Source organism: Phodopus roborovskii, unplaced genomic scaffold (assembly GCF_943737965.1).
Source record: "Phodopus roborovskii unplaced genomic scaffold, PHOROB, whole genome shotgun sequence".
Lineage (NCBI taxonomy): Eukaryota > Metazoa > Chordata > Mammalia > Rodentia > Cricetidae > Phodopus > Phodopus roborovskii.
Genome location: NW_026126470.1, coordinates 25,458,538 through 25,473,089, shown reverse-complemented (window position 1 = coordinate 25,473,089; position 14,552 = coordinate 25,458,538). Strand labels below are relative to the sequence as shown.

Below are 14,552 nucleotides of genomic sequence, written 5' to 3'. Positions count from 1 at the left end.
TTAGAAGGAACATAGGAGAAGAAGATCCCAGCATATCCCACATGTTCCCATACATCCAAGAGGTGGGAGGCAAAAAAACAAAACAAAACAAAAAAACAAAACAAAACAAACAAACAAAAAACTCATAAAAAGCAAGGAGACTTATACCAGAAAGAGTCCAGGCTAGAGATAAAAGCTTCAGAAATTACAGCCTGTCTGAAAATAGTAGAAACTCTGGCCACACCTGATAATCCCCCAAAGGAATATATGATTGACAGGTCTATTGAGGTGTATATAAAACCCTGAGAGAAAACAGATAGGGTTAACTATGCCTTTAAAAAGGAGAACCTAAGATGGGCTAAAGACAAAGAAGTAGCAAGCTTGATAACACAACATGTAACAAGAGCAAATAAAGTGAATATCAATGACAAACATTTTCTCTGTGTTTGCTAGAGGCCAGATAGTTTGCACATATTATATAAATTTAATCTTTAAATAAGCCCCATAAAGTCAGTGGTATTGTGATTATGTGATTTTATAGAACTGAAACTTTAGGAGGTTTCAAAAGCCCACTCAAAATGGATAGCTAAAATATCAAAAGACTACAATTTTCTCCAAACATTTTTTCTTTACTTTTTCCTAAAAAGAAGACAATTTATGGTCACCTTTACAGAAAGACATAGGGGGAAAAAAGCTATGGAAGGTTGAATTGGCAACAGTACCTAAGCTGTCTGGATTCTCTGTCACATTTCCAGTACACTGGCCCATCAGTGTTATTATGTAGACTCCAATATGCAGAAGACAAAAATGCAAGTGAAGCAAAACATGTATGTTCATACATGACCAGGAATGTATGTTCATACATGACCAGGAATGTGTATTAAGAATTTAGATATTGATGATACAAATATAGACACAGACACACATCGAGTAAAGGAAGTTAAGCCAATTGGGTTAGCAGTGATCTCCACAAGAATAACGACTAACAAAAATCCCAGTAAAATGCTGGAGAAACTTCTTTTCACGTGGTTAGTCAAAGTGGTCCAAGTGGTTCTCAACACAAATAGATTATTGATTTAGGCCTTTGTTGCCTCTCAAAGGTGGTAGGGAAGCCCCTATTATTGAAGTCACTGTACCCTTAGAACACTGGACTAGGGTGATTCCAGCTGGATCTACTCAGTAAGCCTCCTTCCTTTGGTTTAGCTTCCATGGTACCAGAAAACACTTTGAAACCTGCCAAATGACGGAAACAACTAATCATCATACTCCTTTGCAACACCTATGAACAACAATGACAAATATGACAAAACACCAAGAAAGGTACAATAGTGGCACTCACATGTTAGAGACAGCCAATTGCTATCTAATGGACTCCCTAAGGTAGACTCAACAGGCAAGAAATCATGCCTGCTACTACAAACCTAGCCAACTTCTGTGGACTAGTGGGGTCATGGACCTTAGAAGAGAATCTGTTACCATCAATTTTCTAGATCATCATAATTTCCAAGTAAACTGTAAGTCCTATCTATACAACCAAAAATAAGTAGAGCAATCACCCTTCGTCAAAGAAAGTTCTCCTTAAATAGAGACCACTGTGGAAAACCACAACCGGACATAGGTCAACTGGACATAGGTCAACAGGTCATGAGAAGCCCAGCCCAAGTGGACAGATACAGCATAGCTTCTGTATCTATAGTTCAGCAAATCTCATGAAAGAGGGGGAAAGAAAGATTTTAGGAGATAGAATTGCAGGACGTGTGCTGTGAAGCAATCTCTCCTCAAAATGGGTGGATAATCAAGACTGAAACAGTGGCAATATAAGTAGGCGAGCTAACATGAAAGGAAGAGATTTCAAGGGTTCCTGTCTTTAGGCAAAGAATTACTGGAAACTCGTGATTTTTGAGAAAGGTAGAATTAGCCTCACACAGGGATGAGCCTTCTTACTGATTATTCAACACAAAGTGGTCAGGCTTGAAACCACACAGAAACAAACAACGAAAAGGTCTCAGGAGATTACATGTATATATTTGTAAATACGTGTGTGTGTGTGTGTGTGTGTGTGTGTGTGTGTGTGTGAGAGAGAGAGAGAGAGAGAGAGAGAGAGAGAGAGAGAGAGCCATTATCAAAGAAAAAAGAAACTATCAATTTAGTCATGGTGGAGGACATGGAGTGAGTTAAAGGGAGGAACGAAAACAGGGAAAAATGACATAATTCTATGGTAAAGCCATGAAAAAAATTTCAAAAGGAAAACAATAAAGTGAAAGATATTTTGGATATGCTTGTTTTCTAAAGAACAACCCAGAAAACAAGAGAGGGCATAGGAGCAGTGAACAGAGGAAACGGAGGATGGAACAAGATTCCATCAAAGCAGGGGGCAGGTGATGAGGGTCATAGCGATTTTGAGAAGAAGAAATGTCTCCCGAGCAAAGGAGAAGTAGAGGCAGTGTGACAGTTGGGTTTGGCTTTTAAGGACATGAGTTGTGATTCTCACATTATTCTTAAATGCAAGACATAGCATTGTGTTCTAAGTCAACACTCTCAACTTGTATGTATTCTGAAAGCCAGCCAAACAGTCTCGCTGGCGGGAAACCAAACAGCTGGAAAAGAGCAGCAATCTGGACACTTCCACAGCAAAGTGAAGATAAAACTGAAAATGTGTTGGAACAAGGAGAAGCAAGTGGAATGAGGAAGATCTGGAGGTTGCAAAATCAGAGTTCCGTTGGCTAATCCTGACAGGGTGGGAACGGTAAAACTTGTGTGTCAGAACCCAGAACAAAGGGTCCCAAAGCCCTTCTTCCTGACTGGCAACAGGAAGCTGTCAAGTACTCAGATTATCTGCTTCCTCAATGATTCACACATTGTAGGGTGTGGGAATTCTCAGACCACCCATCATAAAATCCCATAGATTCCAAAAGTCTTACAGTGTTGGACTGTCCATTAATTCTTTAGTCTGTATTTCACTGCAATGGAAGATCATTTGCACACTACAATATCTCCCAGGGAAAGACTAGATGACCTGTTTGCATTTGATTAAAATGATTCCTATGGGATTCACTAAGGTGTTCAAAAGGTACACACTCCCTACCATAAGACCCAAGGAAATGGTAGTCCAGAATGTTGAAGTCACGCGTGACTTTCAAAAGAGACTCAATTGAATTTTTCTTGAAAAAAAATTTGAAATAAGTGGGGAGAGGTTAGTGTCAAATGCCAGATTTATATAAATGTGTTTGACAAACACATTTTTTTATCCTGCTCTTGAATCAGACTAAATGTAGAGAAGAAATGCAGGGGAGATATTACAGCTAGCCTCATCCCCAAACACTGTAGACCTCATGGTCTGTGATTAGTAAGGAAGGAAGCAGCTTGTAAACTTCAAAGATAGCTTCTAGCTCTGAAAAGCTGTCTATGAGAATTTTGAGTAATATTGTAGCTCAAAGGGCAGCTTTATATTTTTTCAAAAAAGTGGAATGTCAACTTTCAGCTTCTATAAATATGATGTATTTCAAGCTGTCACTGAAGAAACATCTAATGAAAGTTTGCACGCTAACCATCTTTCAGCAGGGTGAGAGGTGTCACTTAGCACCTAACAGAATAATTGCTAGTATATTCAAACAATTATAAGCAGTAATCTTCTTGGTCCCTCCTTCCAGGATCGAAAGAGTAACTGGGAGATTTGAATCTCGTGCTAAGGGCTCTTCTGAAGCATTCCTAGTCTTAGTAGAAGTCCTGATGTCATGTAACAAAACCTTTCTCTATCCAGAAGTCATGGTTGGAAAATAGTCTATTCACAAGGAGCAGCTAGTGGCCAAAGTCTGGAATGACTTTCACTGGCAGAGTTTTGGCATCTTCAAGTTCCGACTTAACCACATGTATTTAGACTTTCATATAAGACTGCTTTTAAGATGAATGTTTTCAGCTCTGTAATTAGCAATTCACAATGGAAGCTTCTTGGCACTTAATTACAGCATTGCTAAGACAATAATAACATGAGAAATGCTAAAGTTGAAGGCAGTATTTCTTGACACACCTCTGGCTACGTTCTTATTGGCTGGGAAAGAATTATATGTGCTGAGTGAATAAACCAAACAGAAATGAAGGCGTGCGTGTGTGTGTGGGGGGGGGAGTGAACACCACACATGAATTTACAACAGGTACTTCAAGTTAAGCCAACTCCAGTCACTGTTACTGATTAAGACTAGTGAGTGCATCATGGGCAGCAGGAGTGGAGAAGATCAGATGTTCCCCTAGATTAGAAGACTCCTTCACCTTCTAAATCTTGAGCATCTCCTACCCTTCCACGCTGGACCAGTCTGCAGAGAAGAGACAATGGCTTTTTATCCCCTTCAGATTGCTGGACTGGTTCTTGGGTTCTTCGGTATGGTTGGGACGATTGGCACGACACTTCTGCCTCAATGGAGAGTATCAGCTTTCATTGGCAGCAACATCATTATCTTTGAGAGGATCTGGGAAGGGCTCTGGATGAACTGCATCCAGCAAGCTATGGTCACGTTGCAGTGCAAATTCTATACCTCCATTTTGGCTCTTCCACCAGTACTGGAGGCAGCACGTGCACTCATGTGTGTGGCTATTGCTCTTTCCTTGATTGCTCTCATTATTGGCATCTGCGGCATGAAACACATCCAGTGCACTGGCTCCAGTGAGAGGGTCAAAGCGTACCTGCTGGGAACCTCAGGAGTCCTCTTTATTCTGACTGGTATCTTCGTTCTGATTCCGGTATCCTGGACTGCCAACATCATCATCAGGGATTTCTATGACCCAACCATCCACGTTGGTCAGAAGCGAGAGCTTGGAGGAGCGCTCTTTCTTGGCTGGGCAACGGTTGCTGTCCTCTTCATTGGAGGAGGGCTGCTCTGTGGATATTGCTGCTGCAACAGAGACAAACAGTGGCCCAGATATCCAGTCCCAGCGTACCGTGTGCCACAAAAAGATAACCAAAGGAAGGTGACGGTGCCTAGCAAAACCTCAACCAGCTACGTCTAAGGCTTGTTTTGAACGTCAGCCCATGGCTTAGGCTCATGCGTTTTATAGTCTTTCCAGAAACTGTGAGTACATCAGGCAAGAGAACAACTTTATGGCAGATTTAAGCTGAGATGAAGCTTTTGATTTGATTTTATTTTTTACCCGACACAGGAATATAAATGACTTATTTGGACATTACAATATCCTGTGTAATATCTGTACTCACTCTTATCCGACACAGTATTTATTCCAGTTCATGTAGTCAAATATCAAGTAGATTCTCAGTTTTAGACATGTGATGATAGCATATACTCTATCAGTTTTAATTGGCAGAAACATTATTATCTTTGAGAGGACATGGGATGGGCTTTAGATGAACTGCATCCAGCAAGCTGTAACTTCATGTTGTCTCTCCCACCAGTATTGGAAGCAGCTATGGACTCATTGTCGTGTATTCTGATAACAAAATCACAATTGCAATTGGCACTCCATATCAATAAAACATGCACATATTTTCAGAGATAACCTGTTATTTTCACTTCAAGTTTTTTTATTTTATATCATAACAGCTAGATGATGATAATTGTAAAGCAATAGTCCTGAAAGCTTTATAGATTAAATAACAATTTGACTGAACTCATCAAAGGATATAAATGGCTACTTATTATTTATTTTTAATCCTTCTGGGAAACTCATTAAAAACTCAACTTTTTGTTTTTTAAAGAAAAGGATAAAGGAGTTCTGGTTTCTCTACAAGATAATTTTCAAAGTCTCCAATTTATGTAGGTTAAACTTTCTTGGACACATCCATTCAAAGAAAATAATTCATAAATGAAAATAATGTAATCTCAAGGTTTATACATTTAATCAAACAGAATCATCTGTCTGTTTTAGACACAGAAACAAGTTAAGGCAAATGAAATTCTTGTGGAAAGGATTCACATCATGAATACAAAAGTTAAATTCAGGCATTGAAGGAATGGCTTCAGGTTCTTGTCCTATTCAGTTACTGAGCAGGTCTAAACATGCAAAGAGAAATGAAGAGTCAAGGCAATTCAGATACTGAAATGAGTCCTAATATTTTATTCTCTAATAAATGAACAGTGATGTCAATGTATTTTGGTTTGCCTAAAACATGTATGTTATTTTCACAATTTTTGTTTCCCACGTGCACCTAACAATATCAAGATTATAAGTGGTATGGGGGCTTGAGAGGTGAATATGGGCATAAAATGTTTGTCTTATAACAAAATATTTAATATCCAGTATGTAATTTCACAAAAAGTTTTAATTTGCTCACCAAATATTTCTTGTGTGTTCATAGATACCATAATACAATAAGCTAATAAGAAGTCTATGTATCCCAATGGTGTTGATTTATTTAGCTACAAGATTAGTTGGAGAATGCAAATCAATCTTCAAAAATCAAACCATCACTAAAATATTAATTTAACAATAATACAAAACTAGAGCCTGTATGAAATCCTTACTGTATTCTATAAACCAATCTAGTCTTCAATAATTCAAGCCTTTAACAAAACAAAATTTCATTCAAAACATTGGGGATGCTAAATGTGATATGCAACATAATTGTAAGTACACTCACAAAAGCAATAAAAATATAAATAAAATAGCAGTACAGTCAGATTTCCTGATCATTTTTTTTAGCTGTAGAAACCTAATATAGTTGTCTTGAGAAGGAGTCATTTATCTTACACAGATGAATAGGTAAGCCATGAAGACAGGGAAGACATATGCTTAAAGGTTGTCAGGCAATCATTTGTCTTACCTTTTGATTCACCTAGATATAATTAGCTTTACAACAATGGGCTCTTAATTCTAAATGAAGTGTGTTTTGACTGACTGGTGGATCAGAGAATGCAAGATGTAATTCTGGGTGGAATCACAAGACAACATTCACTACCAAATATATTCCAAAAACTTGCCAACAGTTTGACCCCTGCTTTTCCACTAATCAAGGTGGACTTGATTAATTTTACAACCTACAATGTGCTGAAATATTTTCTCTAAAACAACAAAATGAGTTTGCTAATGTCCAACAAATCCCAAGACATGTTATGAATGCAAATCTCCTATCACAAACCCAGGTTGTACAAGAACTATTCCTTAAGATTGGACTGAAATTCAACTTTGTGGGAATTTTCTCATGAATTACCCAGTTCATGGAACTTATGTACTGATTTGTGACATTGCTAATATGCAAAACTCGGTAACTTCACACTGTTACTATGTCTAGCCTTAGTAAATATTTGAGGATTGACTCTGAAACAATGGATGAATGATAGGCATAAGTTTTAACCCAATATGGGTTCTTTCCTCCAGGGAAGACATAAAGCAAAAGAACTCATGAAATGTAAAGTCTGAATATGTGAATTCTGAAGTGACTTTGAGCAAAGAATAGCAAAGCCCAGTGATACCAGCATTTCCTCAAACTAAAAACTGTAGAGTTATGTCATAAGATGGGTGTAAAACAAAAGAGAAAAGAGGCTCTAAATATCATTGTCTCCAGAGCATGTGTGTGAGGAGATCACTCTATCTCAATACTGGAAGACAACTCAGGAAAATGACAAACTCTTGGGTGGGTTTGAGAATCCGAGGATAGACAAAGCTACGTCCCGATTCATACGTTACGATGTTGAAGATGGGTTTCCAACAATCATTGTAGGACAATGAGAGATAAAAAGAGATAATGTAGTGAGATATCCACCCTTCCAGCAGCTATTGCACAGATTGGGGCATGGAGACAGGTATTGACTTTACCGATGGGGGGGCTAGGTCTGGGGACCCAGACTCCACATCATTCTTTTACTTCCTGGTTGGGGACAGAGAGCATTCAGGGGCATCCTTGAAACAGAAATCTGCACAATCATCTGTTTCTGGTGTAAGTGATTTTCTCTCCAAATAAACATCCCTCAACCTTTATTTTATCCCAGATTCTTATTTCCCACGCAAAATCTATAAGTGTCATCTATGTGATGTGTTCATTCTGACAGGTAGAAAAAGGAAATCTTACCTAGTTTTCCACAACTGAAACACCATGAAAGTAAAGAATACCACCCTCTACACACACACACACACACACACACACACACACACAGGAGTGACAGTCTTTTCTGACTCAGAGCTTCACCTGTCAGGACCAAAGGAGTCAGTAGTGATGCACAGCATAGACACACAGTCATTTGTCCTCAGTGCAGTCCCTTCCATCTTTATCTTTCCATCAAGATCAGTTTCTAGATCTTTGTCACATGGAGTTTGATGCCAAGCAGGTGGTGGAACCATCTTTCTGTGTGCAGAGACATCATGTACAATAAGCTACCAAGAATGGGAGGGGTTGGAGAGAGGAAAGGGCAAGGGAAAATAATACAAGTTTATTAAAATTTTTTAAAGTAAAAATTACTGTCTTTAAAACTGTAAATATTAAAACTAGCTAATGTTGGATCTTCTCTGTGCTATTTTCAATTGCTAAAGTTCTTTTTTAAAATTAAATTTTATTTATATTAAAAACAATCTTTTTTTGCATAGTGACCCCAGTTCCCTTTCCCTCCAGTCTTCCCATTCCCCCACCAACTCCCCATTCCACCCCTACCCCCTATCCTCTCCCCAGGGAGGGTAAGTCCATGGAGAACATCAAAGTCTATCAAGTCATTTGGGGCAGTGTCTAGGCCCTCCTCCATGTATCTGGGCTGATAGAGTAACCCTCCATAGAGAATGGGCTCCCAGAGCTCATTCATGCACTAGGGATACATACTAGTTCTATTTTCAGCCGCCCCAAAGACTGCCCAAGTCCCCCAACTGATACCCACATTCAGGGGGCCTGTTCAGTCTTATGCTGGTTCCAGCTATCAGTCTGGGATCTGTTGCTGAGGTCAGATGTTTCTGTGGGTTTCCCCAGCATGATCTTGACCCTTCTGCTCATCACTCCTCCCTCTCTGCACAGTCTTGTGATACACCATCATTATTGAATTTAGATAGAAAGGTAAATAAATGATAGCCAAATAGTTAGAAAACTGTACATGTTGGTAATAGTAAGGATGACAGATGATCAGATAAGTAAATGGCTGATGAATATACATTGAAAAAAATGGGCAATTGATAGATGCCTTAATGATGTATAATAGATGATCAGATAGGTAGAAAGGCAAACAGGTAAATGGCAGATATGCAGAGTAGAAGGTAGATTGGTAGGTAAGTAGATCACAGATGACAGAAATGATAGGTGAATGATAGATAAATGATTAAGAGAAAAATGATAGAAGATGATAGAAGGGATATAGATAAAAACATAGATGATAGGTTGAGAGATAATGGAAGATAGAGATAGTAGACTGATGAATAGATAAGACAGAAGGTAGATAAGTAAATAACATAAATTTTAGTAGTATATAGATGCTAGCTTTATAGATGACAGAGACATATGTTATAGAAGTTAGAAGATTGACTATAGATAAATAATGATAGATAGATAGATAGAAAGATAGATAGATAGACATGTATTTCTTCTGATGTATATTCCTAGCATATGTAGACTTTTTCCTTTTTATTGAAGATCATGCAGTGTCTTCTGGTCATGATTTCCAACCCCATCTCCTCCCAGATATTTCTCACCTCCTACCCATCCAACTCCATGCCTTCCTTCTCCCCCTTTTTAGATAACAAGGAGACAACTTAAAACAAACAGAAAGCATGTGTAAAAAGAAAATCACAAGAAACATGCATACACAGACTGATACACATATATACACAAAAATCATAAAACCATAAAATCTGAAACTATAATATATAAGCAAAGGACAGCTAAGATGTTTTTTAATGCCAAAACAAAGCATTATGAGAAAAAAATCTACAAAAATACCTTGTTTTGCATTGGCCATCTATCAGTGGTCATTGAGCTTCTAAGTGTGGTTTATATATATGGTGAGACTCTAGTGGACAAGAACTGATTTTTCCTTTGAAAGTGGGTGTCCACTGGAGGTAGCTTCCGGTTAGGGATGATAATGATGTCTATTTCATCTTATTAGCACTAGAACCCCTTCTGGCTCCACCTTGTGCATGTCATGTGAGTGTGTCAGGAAGACACTATTTTCTTGGTATCATCCATCCCCTCTGACTCTTAGTCTTTCTGTCTCTTCCTCTGCCTCTTTTCCTGAGCCCTGGGAATGAGGGATTTTTGGAGATGTCCCATTTAAGATTGAGTGTTCCAAGGTCCCCTCCTCTGTTAAGTTGTGATTTTGTGAGGAAGCATCTCTGATGATGGCTAAATGAGGCACTGGTCTGTCAGTGCAGCAGAACATTGTTAGGGGTTATTTTACTGCTGTTTCTTTGGCAGAATGATATAGTATTTGGTTCTCCCCAGGCCCATGACCTATAGTCTCACCTTCTCTTCTACCTGAGCAGTGTCAGCCACGGGTTCCATCTTGAACAGCTTTTAAATTCAACAAGATAGTGGCCCATTACTCCCACAACTTTTCTGCTGTTATCGCCATAGTATATTCTGCAGGCAGGCCACCATTATGAACTGCAAAGTTTGTAACTGGGCTCATGTTTACCCTGCTCCCCTGGGAGCCCGTGGAACCATCTTCTGGTATCCTGAACACTAGGTAGCATGGGTGAACATGGGTGAAGTCTCTAGTTAGGCACCAGCTGGACTTTTTTTTCCAGAGAGTTTTAAGCCTGTGATCAAAATCCTGATAATCCCCAAACCCAAAGAACCGAAAGGAATCCTCGCTGAATAACTTACTTTAATGTGAAAGCTTGAAACAAAAAAGTTAAATACAACTCTTTAAAAATAGTTATACATGTATGCTAAAACACCTGGCACATGGGAGCTGGTGACAATTTGCTAAGAAAATGAATATTTCATGAATTAATGAAGGAAAACTTTAATCAGCATAGAATAAGATAGCTCACCTAGGGGAAATCAGAGATCTTTCTAGTCTTGCACTTTTAATATTCCTTTAACAGAGGATTCTCAAGAAAATATTTATTTAATTGATAGGTACTGTCCATTAAGGAACTATTCCACACAAAAATCACACACACACACACACACACACACACGCACACGCACACACACACTTCAAGATGGAGCAAAGCAGTGGTCTCAAACAAGATTATAACTTGGGAAAGCCCAGAAGTTTCTGGCAAAAATTACTACTTAAATAATTACTCAGGAAATCCCCAGGAATCCACAAGGGTGATCCCAGCTAAGACCCTAAGCATTAATGGAGAGGGTGCCTGAACTGGCCTTCCCCTGTAGTCAGATTGATGACTACCTGCATTATCATCACAGAACCTTCATCCAGAAACTGATGGAAGCAGATGTAGAGATCCACAGCTAAGCACTGGCTTGGTGAGACTCCCAGACTTGTGACACCATAGACTGCAAGTCGAGAGTATCTCCAGATACCTCCTCAATCAAGATACCTGATTCCTGCCAGACTACATTGCATCAACGATTTTCATTATCTAACCTGTCTAAGAAAACCTTGCCTTTCAACTGTTGCCTGACACACTCTGTCATCCCATAATACTCTTTCTCTGCCAGTCCATCATGCACAACTGAAACTCGCTTACCCCCTTCTGCTTTGCTTTCTATCCACATTACAGTCTGTGGCCCTGCAATGCCTTCCAGCTTCTTTATTCCTAAAACACCTAGTTCATTAAGACCACCGATGTGTGTTTCAAAGATCTTGTTGCTTTTCCTAAAGTCCTTCAAAATTTATCATTCTATTCAACTGAGACTTATCTGTTCACTGAGGAACAGTGTCTTGCTGTCTTCCCATAATATACGTATTCCCTTTGAGAACCCACATAGTCCCACTATTTCACCCGCCAGGAGAGGGCAAAAGTCTTGAAAGACATAACACTGGCCTCGGAGATTTGAGTTCATTATATACTTCCTCCATCTAAATTGAGCTCTGGACTTTTCATGGTTAGACCGTATGTATGTATGTATATGTATATGCATGAACTAAATTAAATTAAATTGTGTCTAAACTAAATTTACATATGGAAGGGGAAAGGTAGTAGAATATTTATTTCATGCTATTGTCTCTGTAGTTTACAGGTTACAGAAAGGAATTCAATAGACGAGTTGTTTAGCTCACCTTTCTATGGACAGACTGTGAGGCTCTTGCTCCCCACTGTCTGGAAGCATATTGAAAGAGCATGCACTGTGTAACTCTTTGCGACTCCCTTCCTCTACAAATACGGAGGATGATAGTAATCACTCCCACTACCTGAAGGGCCACTGGAAGGATAAAGCAAGGCAGTGCCTGTGAAAGCATTTTAATCACAATGCATTATGTAAATGTAATGTATAATTACTATTATTATCCCTCAGCAGCACAACCCTTAAGCTCTTTACGTGTCTCTTGCTTTCTCCATCCATAAAGCATTTCATCTGAATGTCTGCTTGGACATAAAAGGAGGCAAAATAATATTCATTATGTTCTTCTAAGATTTCTGTTTCAACAATTTTTCCTTCAAGAGTCACAGTTTATTTAGTTTTTAAGGAATTGGAATGGCTTTTCATTCTGGTTTAACCCTTGTTTTCCTGCAGCTTTTTTGTTTTGTTTTGGTTTGTTGTTTCCTCCTCCAAAACATACACTTAGATGTATTAGACACTTCATGTCTCTTTCAGTGTTTCAGCACGATGAACCCGTGGAGGTGAGGGGGAGCTTAGGGTTCTAAGCCAGCCAGTAACTCCAGTTGAGGGTCTGACAACTACATGAGCTCTAAGTTCTATCAAGCTCCAACTCCACTTTCTCCAGCACACTTGCACCCAAAGCAATACACCATAGAGCCCTGTTTGAATAAGTGATGCTTTTGACTTGATTTTGTGTGTGTGTTAGTACAACTCTAAATCAATGACAACAAAGTTATTTCTTTTTACTCACCCTATGTATTTTTTATGTGCCAGAATGTCTTTGAGAGTCTTGATGGAATATGCAAAGTTTTCCAAAAATGTCTTGCTACCTCTGTCTTTCAATAAAGAAACCCACCACTAGGATGCTGGGCAGCTTCAATACAACTTGTAAGCCATCAACAGCTTGGACCGGCCTGGAAAGCCTTCTTCTGTACTGCTATCACTCAGGAAACTAAGACTTGATACTTTGGTTCTTCTTTGTTTATGTTTTGTTTTAAATGTTTCCCAAAGGACAAGAGTTTTGATTGTATCCAGCATGATGTATGTGTTACCTAAGTATGTGACGATACAATCTGGGATCATTTCCACAGGAGATCAAGGTGTCTGACAGTACAGGGGATGGAGCTTCTTGAGAGAACAGCACTCATGCAAGCCTGACCTAGAGGAAGTGAAAGGTTTGAAAAGAAGGCACACACCAGTTAGTTATGTGAGCTGGGCATTGGTGGTGCACACCTTTAATCCCAGCACTCGGGGAGGCAGAGGCAGGTGGATCTCTGTGAGTTCAAGGCCAGCCTGGTCTACTACAGAGAGAGTTACCGGACAGGCTCCAAAGCTACAGAGAAACCCTGTCTAAAATAAATAAATAAGTAAATAAATAAAAAACAATAGAAGAAGAACAAAGAAAGAAAAGAAGGCACACACCAGTTGGTTATCTAATACCAAATCCTCAGTTCTGAAAAACAAACAAATAAATAATAGATAGGCAGAGCGGTTTATAGTTATATAGTTAAGTATTTTAATTACTTTAATGTGTGCGCATGCACGCATGTGTGTGTGTGTATGTGTGTGTAACAACAATTATGAGAAAAAAGCCCATGAATTTGAAAGAGAGTGGAGGCACGGATAGGTATGAATATGGAAAAGAGAATGGGGAAGTGATGGAATTAAATAATAACCTCAAAAATTAAAAAAGGAGAAGGCCCAAGTCCAGATGTAAATGCTCAAATCTAGTTAAGCGGAACAAAACAATCTACGGCAGGGATCAGTCTGAGATGTGTTATGTGTTCAAAACAAGGAAGGAGTTAAAGCAGAGTACAAAGCCCTTTGCTTTGTTATCATTGCAGGTATTTTCACAACAGAACTATGTCCTCACAGGCACATGAAAGCCTCCTTCTGAATATAATTGACTTTATAATTGTATCCCCATATTACACATTCTTATCTTAGATATGCAAATATTTGGAAGATATCCTCTATCCTTTATCGAACACTAAGCTCCTCAAAGCTACTAATATGTTAATGCCTTCCATTAACATATTAGTGTGCCCTCATTATTTGGAGCTGAGCTAGAAGCAAGGAACATAGAATCTTCACAAATTAAGAGTACAGAAATAGCTCTGGTTTAGCAGACAAAACAGTCAACAAAACAAGAAGAGCCTAGGATATGAAAAATAATATTTGCAAGCCATATGTATGGTAAAGGCTTAACACAAGCCACCTATGCAGATGAAATAGTTCTTGGAGGTGTTGTCAAAGACACTTATCTAATTTTCATTCCATCAATCTAAGGCTGTACTCTGAATTTTATTGATTTTCTTTGAGGCACCCTTATTATTGCTTACTGTGCTTTTGGTGGGTTTCTTCTATTTTAAACACAAACGCATGTGGAAAAATTACAGCTGTGGACAATGTCCTCCGAACC

General features: G+C 38.8%; 1 protein-coding gene across 1 annotated transcript; it reads left to right on the top strand.

Moving 5' to 3' along the window:
- Positions 1 to 4,239: 4,239 nt before the first annotated feature.
- Positions 4,240 to 4,980, top strand: Cldn17 (claudin 17). Its single transcript, XM_051191816.1, has one exon. It carries the CDS (start codon positions 4,306 to 4,308, stop codon positions 4,978 to 4,980), a length of 675 nt encoding a protein of 224 aa, XP_051047773.1. The 5' UTR covers positions 4,240 to 4,305.
- Positions 4,981 to 14,552: the final 9,572 nt, after the last annotated feature.

Bases quoted from the DNA above. Each gene is read 5' to 3' on its own strand.
- Cldn17 (XM_051191816.1), top strand. From the start codon at position 4,306: ATGGCTTTTTATCCCCTTCAGATTGCTGGACTGGTTCTTGGGTTCTTC.